General features: G+C 41.9%; 1 protein-coding gene across 3 annotated transcripts in view; it reads right to left on the reverse strand.

Annotated features, from left to right (window-relative positions):
- Positions 1–1,959: 1,959 nt before the first annotated feature.
- LOC105473217 (DNA damage inducible 1 homolog 2) overlaps positions 1,960–24,491 on the reverse strand; it is a 54,197-nt gene continuing 31,665 nt past the window's right edge. The window contains exons 7-10 of one of the 3 annotated variants that reach the window (XM_071100214.1): positions 21,343–21,446; positions 18,937–19,126; positions 14,661–14,723; positions 1,960–11,157 (exon numbers count right to left, since the gene is read on the reverse strand). In XM_071100214.1, the coding sequence (XP_070956315.1) occupies positions 14,707–14,723; positions 18,937–19,126; positions 21,343–21,446 (311 nt within the window). In that variant the 3' untranslated portion in view covers positions 1,960–11,157; positions 14,661–14,706. Of the gene's footprint in view, positions 11,158–14,660; positions 14,724–18,936; positions 19,127–21,342; positions 21,447–24,491 lie in introns of those variants that run through there. The other 2 variants (XM_011726884.3, XM_071100209.1) reach the window with 2 other exon arrangements.

Consider the following 24,491-nt stretch of genomic DNA (forward strand, 5'->3'; position numbering starts at 1 on the left):
ACGGGGTTTCACCATGTTAGCCAGGATGGTCTCGATCTCCTGACCTCATGATCCGCCTGCCTCAGCCTCCCAAAGTGCTGGGATTACAGGCTTGAGCCACCACACCCGGCCCAATTTTTGTATTTTTAGTAGAGATGGGGTTTCACCATGTTGGCCAGGCTGGTCTTGAACTCCTGACCTTGTGATCCGCCCACCTCGGCCTCCCAAAGTGCTGGGATTACAGGCGTGAACCACTGTGCCTGGTCTAGAATTTTTAATAAACTCCTTCATAATGTCTGTTCAGCACGATTTTTGTTTGTTTTTGAGACGGAGTCTCGCTCTGTCACCAGGCTGGAGTGGAGGGCAGTGGCACGATCTCAGCTCACTGCAACCTCTGACTCCCAGGTTCAAGCAATTCTCCTGCCTCAGCCTCCCGAGTAGCTGGGATTACAGGCATGCTCCACCACCCTCAGCTAATTTTTCTATTTTTTGAAGAGACGGGGTTTTGCCATGTTGGCCAGGATGGTCTCGATCTCCTGACCTCGTGATCCGTCCATCTCAGCCTCCTAGTGCTGGGATTACAGGTGTGAGCCACCGCGCCCAGCCTGTTCAGCATGATTTTCTAATTGTTGGGGCCAGTGACAGCTCCATTTCCCATTTCCTTTTCCAACTGAGATTTGCTACTACAGTTATTCTATCCCAGCTCTATCACTGGGTATGGGGTAGAAACAGGTAACTTATCTCCAAGTTCAGAGTTTGCCAGACCTTAAGGGGCCACAACGAAGACGTGGAAGAAGACGCGGCATCAGGGGACTCTGGATGTTGAGGTCAATGGATTGCCTCGGTGGGATTTGGGGCCATCTCCTTTGGTAAAAAGGTATGTGTGGTCTCTGTTTAAGTCGACATTGGAGGACTGCTTAGCCAGCCAACTATCTGTACCCCTCATCTGCCTGGACATCTATTTCACAGCCCACCTTGCCTCTGGTATGGTCATGTGACTAGTTCCAGCCAGTGAGTGTGGGCAGAGAAGTCATGCACACCACTTCCAGGCCTGGTACATAAAACCTCTTTCCTTGGTGTACCAGCTGGATGCTGACGTCCAAGGCAATCTTGAAAACCACATGTTGAAAAAGGCAGAATCCTGGTAGCCTGGAACCTACATGGGGCAAAGCCCTTTCCCTACATCAGTCTATTAGACAAAGCACTTGACTTCTGCAAATTCCATGTAGCATCCGCAAATCCCTTAAGTGATATAGTGAATACCAGAATCACATCTCATTAGCATGTACTTTGTGCCAGGTATTCTAAGCACTTCATATGATTAACTCATTTAAGCCTCATAATCTCTGATGGTCCCCATTTAACAAGTGAGGAAACTCAAGCACAGAAAGGTTAGGTAACTTACCCAGTCATAGAAACCAGTAAGTGGCAACGCTCAAACCCAAGCAGCCTTGCTCTATTCTTGGCCACCATACACTATTGCTATTGTTATAATTGAGACAGGGTCTTGCTGTTGCCCAGGCTGGAGTGCAGTGGCATGATCTCAGCTCACTGCAACCTCCGCTTTCCGGACTCAAGCAATCCTCTCACCTCAGCCTCCTGAGTAGTGGGGACCACAGGTGCATGCCACCACGTCCCGCTTTTTTTAATAGAGATGGAGTTTTGCCATGGTGGCCAGGCTGGTCTTGAAGTGATCTGCCCATCTCAGCCTCCCAAAGTGCTGGGAATACAGGTGGGAGCCATCATGCCTGGCCCAAAATGCATACCTTTTACATCAGCAGGGAGCTGTCCTCCTGCAGTACTAATCTGGAAGTTATGTTAATGGCTCTGAGGCCCACTTCTTCTGGGGTTTGGGTACACGCCATAAATTACAATGTCTGGGTATACGCTATTTAAAGGGGTAGGGAGATAGAGACAAGGACACCACCTTGTCTAATTGAAGTGACCACCTCAATTTAAAAGAAATTGATCAAACAGAAGTCTTATGATAAAAACTTTATTGTCTTAAATATCAAATGTTTTACACACCACTTTTTCTTCAGAAAGTTCCTATTTAAAAAAAGAAAAATAAAATAAAGTGTTTTATTTAGGGCTGACTTACATTTCAGTATGTGACAAAAATTCAAACCCAAATGCATCTAGTTCACTCAGTTTCAGACAGGTCCTATGTTCAGCCCCTAAACGAATGGCACAATGCCACCAATTTTGGGATTCCTGAGTTTGGTTCCCTTAAAGTTCTCAGAGTTTTCCCAACTCTCAAAACCAAAGCATCATGGGAGTGACAGGGCCACCGGCAAGACTTTCTGCCAGTCAGCCTAGTTCTTCTTTTAAGATGCAGTAGTCTCAAAGCTTAAAGAAGTCAGAAAATCTTGCAAGATAAGAGTAACTGCAAGAACATATAAAGAAGGAAAAGACGGGGTTTCTATTTGCTAAGATTTGCCAAACATGGCTACAAAACTGGTAAACAAACCTTTCTCGAGTGCAAAGTCCATTAGCCCAACTTGCCATGAAGATGAGATTTGGAATAAAAATGAACAAATCAATTTTTGTTGTAGATACAAAGCAAAAAAATAAAATTCAATCAATATATTGAATTTCTTTGAATTTATCACTAGAACTATTTCAAAAGGATGATCGGGGATAGAATGGAAATCTAGTCATTCAAATGGGAAGGTCTGGGATGGGTGGCATAAACTCAGAAAGCTGTGAAGATTGAGGAAAGGAAAAACAAGTCTGGTCAGCATCAGGTCATCTCAGACAGAAGGAATCAGGAAACAAATCTGCCTGCCTCTGGCAGGAAATACAGGTCTACCATTTTTAGGCCACAGACACATTCATTCAGGGTTGTGTGTAAAACTAACTCTTGTAAACAAAATTAACTTCCCATCAGAAATGCATGTTCCTAGGAAAAAAAAATACTGCAGCATGCCCCCCTTCCCAAATCAGCTAATGAAAACCTTCCTACAGAACATAAAGAAACCTAGTTCTGTATAAATTATAATAATTTTGTATTTCATGCCGCCACGGCCCCAATAATCCATAGCTGGCTTAACGTTTTTAGGTAAAAGAAACACTAACTCCCATGCCCTTGAACCGTTTTCTTAGCAGATTTCACTCCAGAAGACAGTGCCCTGAAACTTGTCAGCTGGATCCTTTCACGTTCTGCAGCCTCCAGAGGGTCTAGATTACCAATCATCAATACATAACGGATAAACTTTTGAGAACATTTTCTAACTGTAAACCTCAGGAGTCACTAGTTATGATCCAGAAATTCTACCTGTATGCTTCAGGATTACAACATATATGTGGCATTTATTTAACAGGTTAAAAAATGTGCCTTCGACGAAGCTGTCTTGTAGACAGGCCTGGTAGAGCCTCAAATGCTCCCGTCAATCCTGTCCACCAATCCCAGCCATTGCTGGTTACATGTTCTGCTCTAGATTCCCGTTTTCACAAGTTGCACCCAGCTGCTTTAAAATAGCACATCCTGCAGAACCCTCTGCTAAGTCGTGCTAGCCCAGATGGTCAGTGTTCCGGAGCAGCCGTGCTCACAAAGGGATGCGAGGATGCTGCTGCAGCATACTCCCATGTTTCTACCCTGCATGTGAGGCAGTCTGATGGATTGACTGACTGTCACTGGCGCATTTTTAGGGTCATCTTCCATTCATTTGTTGCACTTCTTTCCTGGCCACCCCCCTCTCCTCCAGCGTTGTAAATGGATTTCTCAATAACTGATCTCCTCAGGCATTTATACATGTTACATTTTTTTGTTGGTTTCTCTGATTCCGTTTTTTTAAAAAGTTTTTTTTTTTTTTTTTTTTTTTTTGAGACGGAGTCTCACTCTTGCCCAGGCTAGAGTCCAGTGGCGTGATCTTGGCTCACTGCAACCTCCGCTTCCTGGGTTCAAGCGATTCTTCTGCCTCAGTTTCCTGAGTAGCTGGGACTACAGGCATGTGCCACCATGCCCAACTGATTTTTTATTTTTAGTAGAGATAAGGTTTCACCATATTGGCCAGGCTGGTCTTGAACTCCTGACCTCATGATCCACCCACCTTGGCCTCCCAAAGTGCCGGGATTACAGGTGTGAGCCACCGTGCCTGGCCTAAAAAATATGTATTTTTAAAGAGCTGTTTTAGACCCACAGCATCTGATTCCATTGTAAGCCTGATTTTCCCAGTCTGCTCTGAAGCAGAACCAAATAACTCTTTTAAAATAAATGCACGCTAACAGCAAAAATAGATGTTGCTTTTGAAGCTAAAATTTGTTTCACGTCTCCCTTCTAGACTGAAAGCTTCACAAGGGTAGGGTTCCAATCTGTTTTACTTACCCCTGAATCCCCAGAGTTCACCGGTGCCTCACACATAGGCACTCAATATTTGATGAATGAATCAAAGTAGCAAGGAATTCTTGTTCAAAGACTCATGTTGCATAGCCTTCAAAAGGAACCAATTTCCTTTCAAATATGTAAGATTTTCTTGAACTTTTCTCTCCCTTAACCAGCACAACACTGATAGTACAACAAAGAAACATCTAAAAACTGTTTTTGGTGATGCAAAAATCCCTATTATAATCCTAGCACTGTGGAAATCTAATGATCTGATGCAGGATAATTGTGAAATCAACTCAGTCCAGGTGAGCCTGAGGACCACTCTGTGTGCCCTCCATCTCCAGGAGAGCTATTTTCAAACTTCCCCTAATCTTCTTCTCATTCCCCACCAAAATTTGATGCCTCTGCTATTCAGAGAAACTAAGGCACAAAAGAAAATCAAGCACATCGAAGGTTCACTCCTAAGTTCATTCAATGAACTCCTAGTAACACCTACCGAGGAATCACTAAGGTGTAAAACTTGAACCATTATTTTACATTTCCAGTTCTCAAGGACAGGCTTTGAATTTACTTTGTTAAGAGGAATTAGCAATTCAAGAAAAAAAAAAAAAAAGCTTTTATTTTCTGTACCTCCTAACACTAAAGGTAACTAACATTCATCTTCTAGGAAGGGAAACTCTTGATAACTCTGTGTCTTTCTAGGTCAGCCACAGACTACACTAAGTCACCAAATCCAAAGGGGAAATTTGGGCTTTTTGGTATTTGTGCTAGAGAACAGTAGAATGTATAATCTGGCCAGCTTCTCCTGGGACACACTGCCAGTGATAACAGGTTTGAAATATGCAGCAGTTCAATCATCCTGCTCACCCTCACCACAGGTGGCAAACAGGTAGGAAAAGGCCATTGCAATGCCCTGCAGCTTTTCTGGCCGATGATTTGCAAGGCTGTTTGCTATATATATATATATATATTTATATACGTGACAGGATAAAAGCCACCATAAGTGAAGAGTACGTCTGTAGATATAAAAATCCCTTGCTTTTAAATCTATATAAAATTAACTATATTTGTCAATCACCATATGTATATGCTAGCTTACATATATATATATATATATATATAGACATGAGCTTGACAGTTAACCTAAATTTTTATGGCTTTCACTGGAGATAGAAAGCTGTAGTAAGACAACCAGCAAATTCCACATTAACTGGTTATCATAAAATCAGTGGCACAAAGCCTTGTATTCCATTTCTATGTACCCTCTTGCTAGAGACATGCTTTGGGAAAAACACACAGGGTTGTGTCTCCCTTTAGTGCATATGGAGACAGGGAGCTCTAGAAGATGTGGGTTGCAAGGCAGAAGAGTTTTAACACATGCATTCACCATCTCTCCAGCTTCCTTTGCCAAGCAACTGGTTATCTTTTTTTTTTGAGATGGAGTTTCGCTCCTGTTGCCCAGGCTGGAGGGCAAGCAATGGCGTGATCTCACTGCAACCTCCGCTTCCCAGGTTCAAGCGATTCTCCTGCCTCCGCCTCCTGAGTAGCTGGAATTACAGGCATGCACCACCACGCCCAGCTAATTTTTAAATTTTCAGTAGAGATGGAGTTTCACCATGTTGGCCAGGCCCGTCTCAGACTCCTGACCTCAGGTGATCCACCTGCCTTGGCCTCCCAAAGTGCTGGGATTACAGGCGTGAGCCGCCGCGCCCAGCTGCAACTAGTTATCTTTATGTGTTAATAGCTGAAGCCCAAACTGTGGGATGAAGGCTACTGGCTGTCTGGAGCCCTGAACAGGTATGGAAATAATTCTTAACAGCATCAGTGACCAAAATCTATAACCTATGTAAAGCTGCTGTCTGGTTACTAAGCACATCTTTCTGCTCAGGAACCAACTTCAGGGAAATGGCACAAATTACACAGGAAAATCTCTCTTTGGTGAAGAAACAGAGACCACCCTTGCAGTAAGTGCTGACCGCAAAACTGCCCGCTACTTGTTACGGTAAAGGAGCTGTCCAGTAAAGGTGCCCATTACTGGTTATTACTGTTGGCAACCAGAATTCACAAGGATTTGATTGTATTCTTAGAAGTTAACCCATAATTTCTGCATTTTTGGAGCTCTTAATTGAATAAAAGCTGACAATGAAGGTCCGCTATTGTAATGCTCCTTAATATACCCTTTGCATTCTAGAGCTGCTACATTTAAGTCATCCAAAATATTAATAGTGTCAACAGCTTCGTTTTTTTTTTTTTTTTGGTGAGACACAGTCTCACTCTGCCACCCACGCTGGAGTGCAGTGGCGCAATCTCAGCTCACTGCAACCTCCATCTCCCAGGTTCAAGCAATTCTCCTGCCTCAGTCTCCCAAGTAGCTGGGATTACAGGCGTGTGCCACCACACCCAGCTAATTTTTTGTATTTTTAGTAGAGACGAGGTTTCACCGTGTTGGCCAAATAGCTTAATTTTTACAAAAATGATGGGCAAGATGATTTTAAAAATCAAAAGCAATTATACATTGGGCTTTATGTAGTCCCAGCTACTTAGAAGGATGAGGTGGAAGAATTGCTTGAGCCCCAGAGTTTGAGTCCAGCCTGGGCAACACTGCAAGACCCCATATCAAAAATAAAATGATGGAAGGGACAAGGATATTTGGCAAGTGGGTTAAGCTCATTCAAAGTATTCCTAACAGGAATTCATGTACAACTATAGATCTATTCCTAAAAATAAATATACATATACATACACAAAAAGCTATCCTAATGAAATCTTTCCCCGACTGATATTACATATTCCACCTGGAACTGTTTCCCAAATCTCCAAGGTTCGTCCTGCTTATACGGAAGGTCCTTTAGGAGGGAGTCTATTGTCATCATTAAGTTCCCCGACCCTTCCCACCCCGTGGTTCCAAAGATTTATAAGCTTAGAATACATTCCCAAACCACCACCCATAAAGCAAATACAGGGTCCCATTGCATTGCTACTATATTTTGCATCAATCATAGCACCAACTATTTAATTACAATCACAGCTTTAAGTCAGTTGACAGAAATCCTATGAGCAGTTTCCTAGTGCATCGTACATCTTTGGTGTAGGGCAGGCGAAAGGGTCTACAATGTGCGGCTGTCTAAAAGAACATCTTAAAGACAGCCTGGCTGACCTGCTGTTCTTAGCGCCCTCTGAAAAGCAGTAAACTACAACTCCTTCTGTCAACCACTGCCTAACTACATAAAGGATCATGATGAATCTACGTGACTTGCCATCCCGTCACTAAGGTCTTGTAACATACATACAAACATCATAGCAAAAGGAAAGAAAGAAGTTGGATGGGGTAGAAAAAAAGGTCTCTAAGTGCCCCTAAATTAAAATTTCAAAAACTCCTGAGATATGAGCCTCCATTTTGATTGTGCTCAATGACTTAAAATTTGATGAAACGAACAAGCTTACAAAGAGTCAGACTTCAGACAACATCATTTAACACTAAGTTGAGAAATCACTCTTTCGAAGCGTCTGTTTCAAACATGTTACAAACTATAATCTAGAATCAGAAATTATGAATCTCAAAATTCTTTTCAATAAAACCAAGATTTCAGATTCCTGCTAGGTACCCAAGAGAGCAGTCTGCCAGGAAAGAATGATCTAAAACCTATCCAGTAGGGTTATTGCACAGTGGGGCCCACAGGACGATGGTTTCCAAGGGCTAGTCCTTATATAAAAAAAGGCCACAATAAATACATCTATATATTATGCCCCACTCTAACTTGACATGGTAAACACAAATATGATGAATTTTGCTTAAAAAAGAAACTCCTGAGGAAAGAAAAAGATGGAAAACTCTACCAAGGCCACTTAAGTCAGTAACTGTAATTACTATTACCACTGCCACAAAGGACACTCTCCAAATAGACTGACCATTCCAAGCACCAAGATTAACTAGTGACAAGGTTACCACACTTCAGTATCTCACTCAGATTACAGCTCGCACTGAGCGTTTAAAGAACTTCCTGGCAGAAGATGAGTCTAGAAAGGAAATAAGCTGCTGGCAATCAATCCATTCCTGAACCTAAGTCCATCATTAGTCATTAAGGGTTGAGGTGTTATCAGTGAGATGCTAGCAAACCCAAACTCTAGCAAATTCCAGTGTTTAGGCTATTATTTTTCCCTCACAGTTCTTGACATCTGCAAATGGAATTATGGTTGTTCTGTTCTTTTAAAAATCTGGATAGCACCATGTTTCACTCTCGTTGTAACTGCCCCACAATATGCCATCCAACGTAATAAGGATTCATGGCAATCCATGCAGCAGCCTGCGATGCACAAAGGAGCCCAAGATTTAAACCCTCCTGCTCACCCTATTAAAATGTCAAATCCTAAGCACACAAATAAAAACATACCACTCTACAATAAGGTATTCAATTATTCTCCAATTTCCTGTTATAATTAATGATTCATGATACACAGAGCGCTGGGTAGAATTCCAAACACCAAACTATGTGGTCAAGTTTCTAAACTGACAACTGAGCCAGCAAGCCACACCTTGCCATCAGCACAGACACACACAGTATGGAGAGTTAATCTGTTTTTAGCTGGATGGGTAGTGGGATTTCTCATGGCTTTTGCTTTTCAAAGCATTTACTCTCATTCTAAAACAGTATGCTATACACAAAACCATCCATTTTATTCCAGGATACATCTTAATGAGAATAAAAAGCTTTCGTATGCACATACTGCCAATACATTTAAAAAGGCCTAAATTTTAACAAGTAGGATAGACAAATTCATCGGACAAGAGATCATAAATTACTTTGGCCGAAAAAAATCTTTAAAAAAAATCTGGCTCAACATTCTGCTTGCAGGTCTCTACATATACTGTATATGTGGTGAGTGTGTATGTGTGTGTGTATAGAGAGAGAGCTTTCTTTTGTTTAAAGGGAATGGACAACAGTCTAGCCCACTTTCCCATAGTCATGTAGGAACTACGATGTTTTTTGCGAGCAAAACAAGAAGTGCAAGGTCTGCATTCCCACCAACTCGATGCAGAGCTCCAAGAGCTTCCTGCAAAGTAAAGCCAGCACGGAGAATCCGGTCAATATCTGCAGCAGGAAAAATCCATGGTGGAAGAATGGCAGGACTTGATGATGGATGGCTGGTAGGTGGTTCATATTCAAGTAACAGCCTCGAAGCTTCAGGACAGACATTTTCTGTGGTTTCAGGCCTGTCTGTTACTGAATTCTGTATGCCCTGACCTAAGTCTTTAACCAATATGAAATTGGATGACAAAGACTTAGTTTGCTCAGAAGTCTGATTGAGTGCATCCTCCTCACCTGCTAAAAGTTTGGGTGAAATTTCTACACCTAAGGTGCAGTGTAACTGATTAGATGTTTTAGCTGAGGTTACAGTGACAGAACTGTTCTTGTTTATGGATTCCCTCGATTTGGGGACACCTTCCTCATCAGTTGACAGACCATCACCTAGACTCCTGAAGTTTCCACTTTCTACAGCTTCTATTCCAGTGTCAGATGAAGTAACTGTTAATTTTTCTGTCTTCATTGATACAGATACGGTCTGATGAAAGGAGACTTGTGGACACTGTTCAGTCCCGGTAAGATGCTCATTTTGGGTCCATCTTTCAGAAAGGTCTTTAATACTGGTTTGGCCCTCAGCTATGGTTTCTGATTGACAGATTACTTCTTCAGATGTATTTTCTGAAGCTGGTTTACTGCTAACAACCAAAAGTTCATGAAGTTCTTTCAAGGCGGCCGTTATAGATGAACAAGATTCTTCTGCTGACTCCACAGAGGGCTGACAACTGCCACAGAGACTTAGAGAGGAGGAGCAATGGCCATATTCTTTATTTGTTCCAGATATTTCAACATTAGTTTCTGGGGACTGTAAATCCTGAGTGGAAATGGAATCATTCAAAATTTCAGATGAAGGGTTACATTTTGATGTTTCTACTTCCATCAAGGGATTATCTAAAGTGAGATCCAATGCACCAATGTTCTTGACATTGGCATTCTGCCTGCCTGTTGAATTAAGCACAGTAACTAGGGACTGTTCAGCTATATCTATTTCCATAAGTGTTTCTGAATTTGAGCAGCCACTGCATCCTGAAGGTGGAATACTTTTCTTCGTACTCGGAAGATCCACATTCTGTGGGAGCCCATTTCCTTTCATCGTAGCTTCCAAATCAACAATTTTGTGTTGATTCTGTTGCCTTTCTTCAGGAAGCTCAAGGTCCCCTATGTTACAAAGATATTCTCGGTCATGTGAAGCTTTTTGTTGTGCAACCTCATACTGTTCATTCCCTGCTTGTTCGTGCTGCTGAGGGTCACTCACTTGACTCAGGTTATGATTTTCTGGATGCCAATCCTTTTCACCTAGAAACATCTGTGGTTCATGCATCCTAGTAGATGTGACAGATAAACTAGCTTCCTGTCTTGTATGGAGATGAAATTTGAGGCCCTGGGTGCTTCTTTCAGCAGATTTCTCCAGATTACCTGCAACAGTTGTTTCTTCGGATGAATTCTGCATAGGTATAGCTGGACTCTGGTCTGTTGGAGCATGGTCTGCTGAGGAAGCATGATCGGAAAGATCTTGTAAAGAAAGATGTTCTTTCTTTTTAGAGTTTATCTGGAATTCAGCTGAAGCCTTCAAAGCCTTCACAGCTTTAGGTTCAATGCTATCTGGGTCACTGGGCTTGATAGGGCAGACTGAAGCAGAGACAGAGCGAGCAAGACTCAAAGGATTACCAGTATCAGGACTCTGTCCTAAAGAATGGGCTGGATGGTTAAACCCATCTGAAGTTGGTAATGATGACATTCCCAGTGAGGTAGATTCTTTACCGCTTTTCTCTATATGGAACACAGGGGAAAGGAAAAATATTAATTAGCAGGTAACTAACGCCACTAAATTACCAGAGTATACAAATCTAAATAGGGCAGAATAAAATAAGGTCCTCAAACTCGAGTTTCTCTTATACAAATAGAAATGATTTTAAAATTACTTTCTCATTGTGGTAGACAATCACAACATCAGAATAAGAGGTAGATGTGTTCTTAATAAAATATGCACACTGTAATTCAATGTGATTAAGTACCATTAACATGCATTCACAAAATGGCGGGGTTAGTGCTCAGGACTGAAGGACATTTATGTTTCTTTATTCCCTAGTCTAGTCTACAACTCTAGAATAGTTTCTCCAAGTGTATTTTTTCACCACTTGCCCTAAAACTACCAGGGATGCTTGTGATGTATGCAGACACTGGGGTACCATACTTGACAGTAAATCCAGGAATGTGCTTTTTTTTTTTTTTTTTTTTTCTTTTTTTTGAGATGGAGTCTTGCTCTGTCGCCCGGGCTGGAGTGCAGTGGCCGGATCTCAGCTCACTGCAAGCTCCGCCTCCCAGGTTTACGCCATTCTCCTGCCTCAGCCTCCCGAATAGCTGGGACTACAGGCGCCCGCCACCTCGCCTGGCTAGTTTTTTGTATTTTTTTTAGTAGAGACGGGGTTTCACCGTGTTAGCCAGGATGGTCTCGATCTCCTGACCTCGTGATCCGCCCGCCTCGGCCTCCCAGAGTGCTGGGATTACAGGCTTGAGCCACCGCGCCCGGCCTGGAATGTGCATTTTCAATAAGCTCCTTGGGTGATTCTTAAGGATATTACAAATCGTGAGAATCTTTGCACCAGAATGATTCTCATGCTAATGCACTTTTTTGAAAGTTTCAATTGTGAACACTGAGGTTACAAATGAGAAGTCTAAAACCAGGTATACCTGGACAGAGAGGGAATTATAAAGAGAAATAAGAAATAACATAATGATTGGGGACACAGAAGCAAACGTTCTATTTTATTTCTAGCCAAGCTTTCCAAAAATCATGGTAAAACTGGGTGAGCATCTGACTCAGAGTACAAAAGTAAACGAATGATCAGCAGATTAAATCACAATCATCATCCTACCAAATAATACAACTTTAAAGGCTTGTAAATTTTTATCACATTAATAGTGTGCAACTAAGTTAAGAATACTTAAGTATTTTAAAGAAAGGGGACTGTGGAGGGAGATGGTTCATTAATAGTTTTTCAATTGGCAATGACTATTTAAATTCATTGCTACTTAATGGCCACCAAAACAAGATGGCAGTCTAAAACACTAGCTCAGTGTAAGCATCATAATGATATCATTAAACATCAGTTCCAGCTCTTCTTTTGCCACTGATTCAGTTAAAAATTGACCTCTATGCACGTAAGATTTTTTTTTTTTTTTTTGAGACGGAGTTTCGCTCTTGTTGCCCAGGCAGAAGTGCAATGGTGCCATCTCAGCTCACTGCAACCTCCGCCTCCCAGGTTCAAGCAATTCTCCTGCCTCAGCCTCCCTTACACGTATGCGCCACACGCCTAATTTTGTATTTTTAGTAGAGACAGGGTTTCTCCATGTTGGTCAGCGTGGTCTCGAACTCTTGACCTCAGGTGATCCGCTTGCCTCGGCCTCCCAAAGTGCTGGGATTACAGGCGAGAGCCGCTGCGCCCGACCATTGTAAGATCTTTAATTAAAAATCAAAAAGGGCTGGGCGCAGTGGCTCATGCCTGTAATCCCAGAACTTTGGGAGGCCGAGGCAGGTGGATCACCTGAGGTCAGGAGTTCGAAAACAGCCTGGCCAACATGGTGAAACCTCATCTCTACTAAAAATACAAAAATTAGCTGGGTGTGGTGGCGGGTGCCTGTAATCCCAGCTACTCGGGAGGCTGAGGCAGAAGAATTGCTTGAACCCAGGAGGGAGAGGTTGCAGTGAGCCAAGATTGCGCCACTGCACTCCAGTCTGGATGAAAGAATGAAACTCGGTCAAATAATAATAATAATAATAATAATAATAATAATAATAATAAAAAATAAAAATCAAAAGGCCAGTAACAAAATGACTTCAAAATACAATTATTAGGGCAGATGCAACTCAAATGCTCAGTACTAAATGTTAACATCCAACAAGGGGGCTTGATCTTAAAAAGAAGCAAAGCAGTTATATTCAAATGGCTTTAAATCATTCTAATAAACTACTGGTTAACAGCACGAGAAGACAAAGCACTGTTTCAGGAAGCTATTGACTTCCCATGAAACAACCTTACCTTACTTATACTTTAGGGGTAAAAAGGAAAACTGTGCTTATCTCAGTTTAGGCTATACCCATTAGAGTCTAGAAACACAGTTATTAGTTTTTTTATTTTCATCCCACCAGATGTCTAACAGTTATTAGTTTTATTTATAAATTCCTAAGGCTGACTCTGGAAGAGGCTGAATTTTGAACTAATGTTAACAAAAACAATGCATTGTAGTGAAATATCCATGTAAGCAACATAAAGAGGTATGGTAAGGGCCTTCTGGTATTTGTGTGTTAGTTATAAACAAGTGAGGTCAAGGTGAACACACCCTCAATTAATTTTGTACTAAAAAAGTTGCATATAATCCTCCCGTAGCTGAGAAGGTCAGTTTCACTAGCCTAAGTCCTAAATGAAGCGGAGGACCAGGTCAGTTTACAGAATGATAGGAAAAGAGGATGAGGACAGTGGATATCAAGAATAATTAAACGATGCCTGCTTTTAACCTATCCTTACAAGAAAAAGAAAAAGGAAAGAAAGAAGAGAAACTAAATGCTATGTATCTAATTCCAACCAGCCTGCAAACTCCTACAAAGTCTTACGATGATGGCTTAAAAGACCATCTTTCCTCCTCTTAGTAAGTCAGTCAATGTACTCGAGCTGATGTTTACCATATTTACATCAGAGGAAATGAAAGCAGAGTGCTTCCTGAAAATCTGTCAGGCCAGGGACAGAAGGAAAAGCAAAGCCTTAGCTCCTGTTGTTGTTCACAGAGTCACCCTTGACAAGTCCCCTGGCCTAAGTTTCCATTTCTTCTTTAACAAAATTTAAATTTCTAACCCTCCATAACTCCAGGTAGTTGTGTGCAGTAATGTAAAAAAATAACTTTCAGTTTTTCAGAGGAAAGGGACTTATGAAACCCATAAAAGCATAGTTATCTCCAACAACAAAGTGTTGTGATGCCAATATTCTTGACGTGATATTTATAGTAGCCAAGATGGGGTAGGTATAATAGACACTGTTTTTACTGGGATTTTCTCCCTCTCGCATGGTTCTAATAACGAATACATTTCTCAACAGGAATTTATGTTACATATGCATGTATGCATACCAAAATACAAATGCATATAGGCTAGTTGTAACCAGACTGAACAAGGTGAAATGCTGAATGACAAATGCTAACTTCCCAAACCGCTGCAGATACAGACTTTCAGATCACAGATGACAACTGGATGGAAGGCTTAACATGGTGTCTATAAATACCTGGTCTGGGGCCCACTCCAGCTGCAGTACACACACACTACATGCATCATGGCTTCTGACGCTCTGTGTGAATTAGGAAACAGACAAGCAAACTTGGGTTAACAATGCAAACCACACAGCATGCAGGGTTATAGTCTCCGTTCTTTTGTCATCTTTAAAATCAGGAACTGGTAGATTCAAAGTTGGGGGATGTTTCTGTAGTTTGGACATCCAAAATATTTGCTGGTTGCTTTCATTCTCTCACAATACACACAGCAATTTGTTAATTTCAACAGATTTTTAATAGATCTTGTAAAGAAATTAATTTTATGTTTCTACACATAGAGAATTCATGGGCAAATGTGAGACAGGTGAAGAAAGCAGATACATCCGATGGAATTAGGTGATAAAAAAAACTTCTTATGGAGTAAAGTTGAGTGAATGTATCTAACAGTCCCTTTCCAAATTTCTTTCTCAGTTGAGATTCAATTTTAGAGGAAAACAAACCACCTAATTAAATTCTATCCTAGCTTATCTTCTTTATTTTTTCATCGGTATTTAAATAATACATCAGGCTGAGCACAGTGACTCTGGCCTGCAATCCCAACACTTTGAGAGGTCCAGGAGGATCACTTGAGGTCAGGAGTTCAAAACCAGCTGGGGCAACATAGTGAAACCTCATCCCTACTATTAAAAACATGTTTTTGTGTTTTTTTTTAACATTTTAATATAGAGTTTATATAAAGTATTTTAAAAATAAGCTTTTTTTGTTTGTTTTTTGTTTGTTTTTGTTGAGACAGAGTCTCACTGTTGCCTAGGCTGGAGTGCAGTGGTGCAACCACAACTCACTGTAGCCTTGACCTCCCCAGGATCAGGAGATCTTCCCACCTTACCCTCCCGAGCAAGCTGGACCACAGGTGCACGCCACCATGCCTGGCTAATTTTTTTTTTTTTTTTTGGAGAAGGAGTCTCATTCTGTCACCCAGGCTGGAGTAGAGTGGTGCGATCTTGGCCCATTGCAACCTCTGCATCCCGGGTTTAAGCAATTCTCCTGCCTCAGCCTCCAGAGTAGCTGGGATTACAGGTGCCCACACCATGCCTGGCTAATTTTTGTAGTTTTAGTAGAGATGAGGTTTCATCTCTACTAAACCTCATGAAACCTCATCTCTACTAAAATACTTTCACCTACTATTTTACAAAATACTTTCACCTACTATGTCTAGAGTATTTATTCGGATGATATTAAGAAGTCAATGTTCTAAATAAAAAGGACCTGATATCTAGACTTATTTCATTACTTAAATATTACAAAAATTAGCACAAGCCATACTACCAGCAACAAAAGGTTATTTAAGTAAAAAGCCATTTTCTTTTAATTCTTTAAAGTTGGTACATCCCCTTCACTAAGCCTGGAAACATAAGTGTATCTGTTTTAATCTTCCAAACTTTTATTAAAATATGGTAATTACCAAAAAAGGATAACTGTTATTAGTAGGTTAGAAAATACTGCTATCATCAGCTGATGTTTCTTAAATAATGGCACCAAGACTGTGGAAGTTAAAAGGAAAAAAGAAAAGAGACATTTCATAAAATGATAATATATCCTCATATTAACACACAGCATCATGACTAAGATGATAAATTACACCCCAAATGCAAAACTTTGTAAGGAACTATGTCAAACTCATTCAAGTTTACCTTGCTGGTAAGATTAAAACTACTAAGTTAGTTTGTCTGGTTGTTCAAAATTCCCCCCTTCCTACAAAATACTTAATTTACAACCAAAACTGTACTTAATATAAAAACTTGAGCCAAAAGGTGATGGGAGTCAATTCTTTTTTTTTGACACAGGATCTCACTCTGTCACCCAGGCTGGAGTGCAGTGGCGCAACGATGGCTCACAGCAGCCTTGAGCTCCTGGGGTTAGGTGATCCTCCCATCTCAGCTTCTCAAGCAGCTGAGACTATAGGTGCGCCACCATGGCTGGCTTTTTTTTTTTTACCTTGTAGAGACAGAGACTCACTATGTTGCCCAGGCCGGTTTCAAACTCCCAGGCTCAAGTGATCCTCCTGTCTCGGCCTACCAAAGTGCTGGGATCACAAGCATGAGCCACCACGCCCTGACTCAAACTGTACTTTATATGTAAAACTAAGTCAAAAGGTGATGGGGTTGATTCTGAACAAAGTCAACCTGGAAAACTCCATCTGCCACCCACACCCATTCTAAAGCTCAATGACAGACATCTGAATGTTCTGCAGTAAAACAGTGGCAAAAGCTGCCTGGTTGTTTTTACAACTCTCACCCCTTTCGTCTTTAGGATAAAGCTATTCCCTGAACTTGTAAATCTAGTATTTTACTGTACTAGAAAGAGCAATGTGTGACACTAGTCACACTGATGAATAATTCCAGCACAAGACTGTAAAATAACCCCAACTCAAAAGTAAATTCTATTCAGCTTCTAGAAAATATATCCTAAAGTCACTGTTCTATAATAAATGGGGGGTTTCAGCAAAACTGTGTTACCCCATTTTATCCAGAAAACTTAGTTCCATCATTACATTTAAACAAGCTAAACAACTGAGACTTAGAAAGAAGTATTAGGTAGCACAATTTCAATATATACAGTGCTAATACGGCCTGATAACAATACTGTAATCTCAGACCATAACAATGCATCTTCAGTAATGTTCAGTTATGCTGGTCAGGCATGGTGGCTCGCTCCTATAATCCTGTCATTTAAGGAGGCTGAGGCAGGTGGACTCCTTGAGCCCAGGAGTTCAAGACCAGCCTGGGCAACATGGCAGAACCTCATCTCTACAAAAAATATAGAAATTAGTTAGACGTGGTGGCAAGCACCTGTAGTCATAGCTACTCAGGAAGGGGAGACGGGAGGATCAGCCTGGGTGACAGAGTGAGACTTTGTCTCAAAAAAAAAATTTTTTTTTTAATTAGGTAAATAAAAATTTATACTTCTTTTTGTTGGTTCTTCTGTCTTTGGTGGCAGCACTTTCAGTAAATATTTTAAAAGTTAGGGCTGCTTACACACAGTAGCAATGATACCTTTCAAAATAAACCAGGTCTAAGAGGCATGGTGGCTGATGCCTGTAATACTTTGGGAGGCTAAGGCAAGAGGATCCACTTAAGCCTGTTTTGAGACTGAGGCTGAGGCTGCAGTGAGCCATGGCTGTGCCATTGCACTCTAGCCTGGGCAACAGAGTAAGACCAAATAAAATAAAATAAAATAAAATAAAAAAATAAAAAAATAAAATAAAATAAAATAGGCCTAATAAAAGGAAAGAAATAGGGAAACACTGTTGGACTCAAAAGTTAGTATCTGTTTACTGTCATAATTTTCTTTAGGAAAATCACAAAACAAAAACAAACCAAAAAAACTTCCTAAAAAAATTCAGGAAGCTTCTAAAATGTATCTAAGCAAAATAACCTCAATCTATCTTAAACACAGCAATGGACTTAGCTGTTCTTAATCTGTTGAAATACTAAAATACAGAATGTTTCTCCTTTTTATGATAGTGTCTCACTCTGTTGCCCAGGCTGGAGTGCAGTGGTGCCATCTTGGCTCACTGCAACCTCCGCCTCCCAAGTTCAAGCAGTTCTCCTGCCTCAGCCTCCCAAGTAGCTGGCATTACGGGGGTGTGCCACTGCACCCTGCTAATTTTTATATTTTTAGTAGAGATGGGGTTTCACCATGGCCAGGCTGGTCTCAAACTCCCGACTTCAGGTGATCCGCCCACCTGAGCCTCCCAAAGCACTGGGTAACAGGCGTGAGCCACCACACTGGGCCAGAATACAGAATTTTTTATTATTGTATTAAGAGATGGGTTTGGATATGGTAGCTCACACTTGTAATCCCAGCACTTTGGGAGGCCAAAGCAGGAGGATTGCTTGAGCCCAGGAGTTGGATAGGCCTGGACAACACAGCAAGACCCCATCTCTGCTAAAAATAAAAAAAATTAGCCAGGTGTAGTGCCAGCTACTCAGGAGGCTGAGATGAGAGGACTGCTTGAGCCCAGGAAGTCAAGGGCACAGTGAACTACAATCATGTCACACTGCACACTGAACTCCAACCTGGGTGACAGAGTGAGACAACGTCTCCCAAAAAAAAAAAAAAAAAAGGGAAGATCAAAGGAGGAGGTTAAGAAGACAAATAATGAACACATCTACTACTGGACCATGAGACTGATTAAAAACTGGAAAGGTTCCTACCCCTTCTGAAGCCCACATTTCCCTGGCTTACCCATTAATAACAAGTATTGAAGAGTTCAGCCATTCCAAATACCTGCATCCTCTGCTGATTTTTGAAGGGCTTCTGCTAATTCTTGGTCTGCAATCTCCTCTGGCCGTACATCCTCTCTTCCGGCCCCATATGCCAACCGGGCGCATTCTGGTAGCTCTCCCTCAGGAAGAAAGGTGGTCTGGGAGCCTGTGGTGCCGATCACGAGTACATTTTTCTTCAGGTCAATGGAACACTTAGAAGAAATCAACCGAAGAATAATAGCAGATAAAACACCATGCAGAAACATTATGATCCTTAATTTAAAACTCCAATCACGCCGGGCGCGGTGGCTCAAGCCTGTAATCCCAGCACTTTGGGAGGCCGAGACGGGCGGATCACGAGGTCGGGAGATCGAGACCATCCTGGCTAACACGGTGAAACCCCGTCTCTACTAAAAAAATACAAAAAACTAGCCGGGCGAGGTGGTGGGCGCCTGTAGTCCCAGCTACTCAGGAGGCTGAGGCAGGAGAATGGCGTGAACCCGGGAGGCGGAGCTTGCAGTGAGCTGAGATCCGGCCACAGCACTCCAGCCTGGGCGACAGAGTGAGACTCCGTCTCAAAAAAAAAAAAAAAAAAAAAAAAAAAAAAAAAAAAAAAAACTCCAATCACAAATGGCCAGGCACGGTGGCTCATGCCTGTAATCCCAGCACTTTGGGAGGCTGAGGAGGGTGGATCACCTGAGGTCAGGAGTTCCAGACCAGCCTGGCCAACACGGTGAAACCCCGTCTCTACTAAAAATACAAAAATTAGCCAGGCGTGGTGGCACATGCCTGTAACTCCCAGCCACTTGGGAGGCTGAGGCAGAAGAATTGCTTGAACCTGGGAGGCGGAGGTTGCAGTGAGCCAAGATGGCACCAGGCAAGGCAGTCTCCACAGTATTCTTTACTCTATACTAATGCTCACTTCCTTTTTTGTGTATTTTATAACTACTTAATAGACAGTTGTGCACATATATGATTTACATCTATAAAGGTGGAGACTGCAGGTCTATACCATGACTAAAAAAATAAGAAAAGGCAGCGACAAGGTTTTACTGATACATACATTCATTCATTCGTTCGTTCTATTTAGAATGCTGTGTGTTATTATCACTATGATGCATCTACTTTTACAGAAATATTTTAAAACAGTGACATAAAAATATTGATCAGCTATGTTTTTTTTTTTTTTTTTTTTTTGAGACGGAGTCTCGCTGTGTCTCCCAGGCTGGAGTGCAGTGGCGTGATCTTGGCTCACTGCAAGCTCCGCCTCCCGGGTTCACGTCATTCTCCCGCCTCAGCCTCCCAAGTAGCTGAGACTACAGGCGCCCGCCACCACGCCCGGTTAGTTTTTTGTATTTTTAGTAGAGACGGGGTTTCACCATGTTAGCCAGGATAGTCTCGATCTCCTGACCTCGTGATCCACCCGCCTCGGCCTCCCAAAGTGCTGGGATTACAGGCTTGAGCCACCGCGCCCGGCCTGATCAGCTATATTTTCAATTGTTTTTAACTCGATTTTGTTTTTTGAGTTGTGGTTTTGCTCTGTTACCCAGGCTGAAGTGTAGTGGCACAATCTTGACTCACTGCAGCCTGGTCTCAAGGGATCCTCTTGCCTCAGCCTCACGAGTAGCTAATGTACCACCACGCCTAGCTAATTTTTGTATTTTTTGTAGAGACAGGGTCTCACTAAGTCACCCAGACTGGTCTCAAACTCATTCTGGTCTCAAGCAATCCTCCCTCCTTGGCCTCCAAAAATGGGAATTATAGGGTGTACTACCGTACCTGACAGGTTGACTGGATACAAAACCCTACTGTGAAAAATGTGAAGTACCCAGTGAGGTCTATAGCCCTACCACCCTGAACATGCCCGATCTCGTCTTAATTACCCAATGGACTAACTGCTTCTTCAATGGCAGCAGTATATCTTAAAATACTGTGCTTTACAGTAGAAAAATAAGTATCAACACAAATTAATATATTAATTATACACCCTGTATTAAATAAACACTTTCATTCGTAACATATACCTTCCTTAACCTTGAAGGTCTTCTTCCCAAGTACTGTTTGATCAGCATCAGAGAATGCTAAAGACTTACTCGACTTACACTTTTAGTCAGGTTATCACAAAACTACTAATCAGGATCTAATCAGAATCTGAAAATTATATAAGGGAACCAAACTGTCCTTTACAATCTCAAAACATTTGGCAAGATTTAACAGATTCACAGAGAGATTTCACAAAAACAGATTCTATCTGTACTGACACATCATTTCAGTCTTTGTGTAACAACATAATTTAAGGACATTTCCAGGTTTGAAAAGTCGTATTTCTTAGTTTTCCAGTATACATAACCAATAAAAATAATGTAATAACCATATTACAAAAAGCAGATGCAAAAAAAAAAAAAAGATAAGTGAAGCTCTTAATTACCTGATGCCGTTTAAGCATGTCCAGTCCCAGAAGCATGTCCATGGGCTGTTCCTCAAGTATAGAGAAGGAACATGGCAAAAAATCTCCTTCAATCTGAACCTGAGCTAAAAAGCACATGAAGAGAAAAGGTTATTGTTATGTACTTCAAAAGAGAGATGGAGTTTCGCTCTTGTTGCCCAGGCTGGAGTGCAATGGCACGATCCTGGCTCATGGCAACCTCTGTCTCCCGGGTTCAAGTGATTCTCTTGCCTCAGTCTCCCAAGTAGCTGGGATTACAGGCATGCACCATCACGCCTGGCTAATTTTTGTATTTTTAGTAGAGACGGGGTTTCGTCATGTTGGTCAGGCTGGTCTCAAACTCCCGACCTCAGGTTACCTGCCCACCTCGGCCTCCCAAAGTGCTGAGATTTTTTTTTTTCTTTTTTTTTGAGATGGAGTCTTGCTCTGTCGCCCAGGCTGGAGTGCAGTGGCCGGATCTCAGCTCACTGTAAGCTCCGCCTCCCAGGTTTACGCCATTCTCTTGCCTCAGCCTCCCGAGTAGCTGGGACTACAGGCGCCCACCACCTCGCCCGGCTAGTTTTTTTGTATTTTTTTTAGTAGAGACGGGGTTTCACCGTGTTAGCCAGGATGGTCTCGATCTCCTGACCTTGTGATCTGCCCGTCTCGGTCTCCCAAAGTGCTGGGATTACAGGCTTGAGCCACCGCGCCCGGCCAAGTGCTGGGATTACAGGCATGACCCACCGGGTCCAGCTGAAAAGTTCTTTTCATTATTTTTTTTTGAGACAGAGTCTTGCTCTGCTGCCCAGGCTGCAGTGCAGTGGCATGACGTCGGCTCACTGCAACCTCCGCCTCCTGTGTTCAAGTGATTCTCTGATTCTCTACCTAAACCTCCCAAGTAGACAGGATTACAAATGCGCGCCATCACACGCGGCTAATTTTTGTATTTTTAGTAGAGACAGGGTTCACTGTGTCAGCCAGGCTGGTCTCAAACTCCTGACCTCCCGTGATCCACCCACCTTGGCCTCCCAACGTGTTGGGATTACAGGCGTGAGTCACCTCACCCGGCCAAAAACTTTTTGTAGAGATTGAGTCTCACTATACTGACCAGGCTGGCCTGAATTTCTGGCCTCAGGCAGTCATCCTGCCTTGGCCTCCCAAAGTGCTGGGATTATAGGAGTGAGCCACCACACCCAGCAGATGACCTATTTTTAAAGAATTCCTTCCTTACACAAGATACTGTGTATTTTCTTCTAAAATCTGTAACTTTCCTTTCCACATCTAGGTTTTGGGTTTTTGTGGGGTTTTTTTTTTTTTTTTGAGACAGGGTCTGCTATGTTGCCCACGCTGGTCTCGAACTCCTAGGCTCAAGCAATCCTCCCTCCCCCGCATCTAAGTCTTTACCCTGAATTCGCTTTTGTGTGGTGTGGGTAGGATCCAATTTCTAATTCATTTCTCCCCATGGATACCTCTTGTCCCAGCAACATTTCCTAAAATTGCCCCATTGCTCTGAAAGACTTCCTCTCATTGATCAAGGTTCATATAATCAGGGGTTTGTTTCTACTCATATCTTCCAGATAGTCCTTTGACATCTAGAAGGCAATGTTGTTCTGGAGTATTTTGCCCATTCTCACAATATAGAGCCCATGCCGAATTTAAAACGAGCACATCCAGTCTCACAAACAACCAGGATTTTGATGGCATCTCAATGGCTCTGTGGATGAATGTGGGAGAACTGCCACCCCCAACATACTGAATCTTCTAATCCGTGGTAAAGCTTTCCTTTTATTTAGGTTTCTCCTATTGCTATAAGGGTTTTTTCATGCTAATCATAGCCACGGATGTAAAATCCACAAGGATGGCCACAGAGCTTGGTACTTATTTTGTCTCCTCCTATTATCTTCTCACTTAAAGCCATCAAAAATCTGAGAACTCAGCCCCTGAAGGAACCAGTTTATGGTATTCCTGCAAAACTCTCAGTCCTACTGTGTTTAGCGAAGTATGAGAATAAGGTAGTTGAACTATCTTTATCCTACACAAATCAATAAGAGAAACACAAAGACCCTGATAAACAGACACACATATTTCAAAAGAAAGGAAAAGTAAATGTGTAAAAAAACTATCATTTGCAATGAAAGAAAAGTAACTTAGAATAAGCAACCACTCTTTTATTTGTTAAAAAAAAAAAAAAAATTTTTTTTTGAGAAAAAAATATTGCTCTATTGCCCAGGCTGAAATATACTGGCATGATCTCGGCTCACTGCAATCTCTGCCTCCTGGGTTCAAGTGATCCTCTCACCGCAGCTTCTGGAGTAGCTGGGACTATAGGTGTACATCACAACAACTGGCTAATTTTTTGTATTTTTAGTAGAGATGTGGTTTCGCTATGTCGCCCAGGCTGGTCTCGAACTCCTGAGCTCAAGCAATCCACCCACCTTGGCCTCTCAAAGTGCTGGGATTTTAGGCATGAGCCACCACACTCAGCCTTATTTGTAAATTTAAGAGGGAAAACTAATATTGCTTAACAGTACAGGACATTAAGATGCATATTCATTCAGCGGCGGATAAACCGGATTGGTACAGGTTAGCAACATATCAAGAGTCCTAAAGCATCCGGAACTTTGATTCAGTAGTTTCACTTACAGGAATCTTGACTAGGGGAAAAAAAATCAAAATATGCAGAAAGCTATACTGCCATGGTATAATAGGAAACATAACTGGCCAAGCGCAGCAGCTCAGGCCTGTAATCCCAGCACTCTGGGAGGCTGAGGCAGGCGAATCACTTTGAGCTCAGGAGTTTGAGACCAGCCTGGGCAACATCGTGAAACCCTGAATCTACTACAAATCCAAAAATTACCCGGGTGTGGTAACAGCTGCCTGTAATCCCAGCAATTTGGGAGGCTGAGGCAGGAGAATCGCTTGAACCTGGGAGGCACAGGCTGCAGTGAGCCAAGATTGCGCCACTGCACTCCAGTATGGGCAACAGAGCAAGACTGTCTCAAAAAAAAAAAAAAAAAAGAAAAAAGAAAAAAAGAAAACAACCCAAAAGCTGTTCTTTAAACCTGCAACAGAAGGCTATACATTTATTCACTTATTTAAATAATTATTTTGAAATTTATAATGACATTGGGAAAAAGTTTCACTTTTTCTTA

The sequence above is a fragment of the Macaca nemestrina genome, chromosome 1 (genome assembly GCF_043159975.1).
Source record: "Macaca nemestrina isolate mMacNem1 chromosome 1, mMacNem.hap1, whole genome shotgun sequence".
NCBI classification, from domain to species: domain Eukaryota; kingdom Metazoa; phylum Chordata; class Mammalia; order Primates; family Cercopithecidae; genus Macaca; species Macaca nemestrina.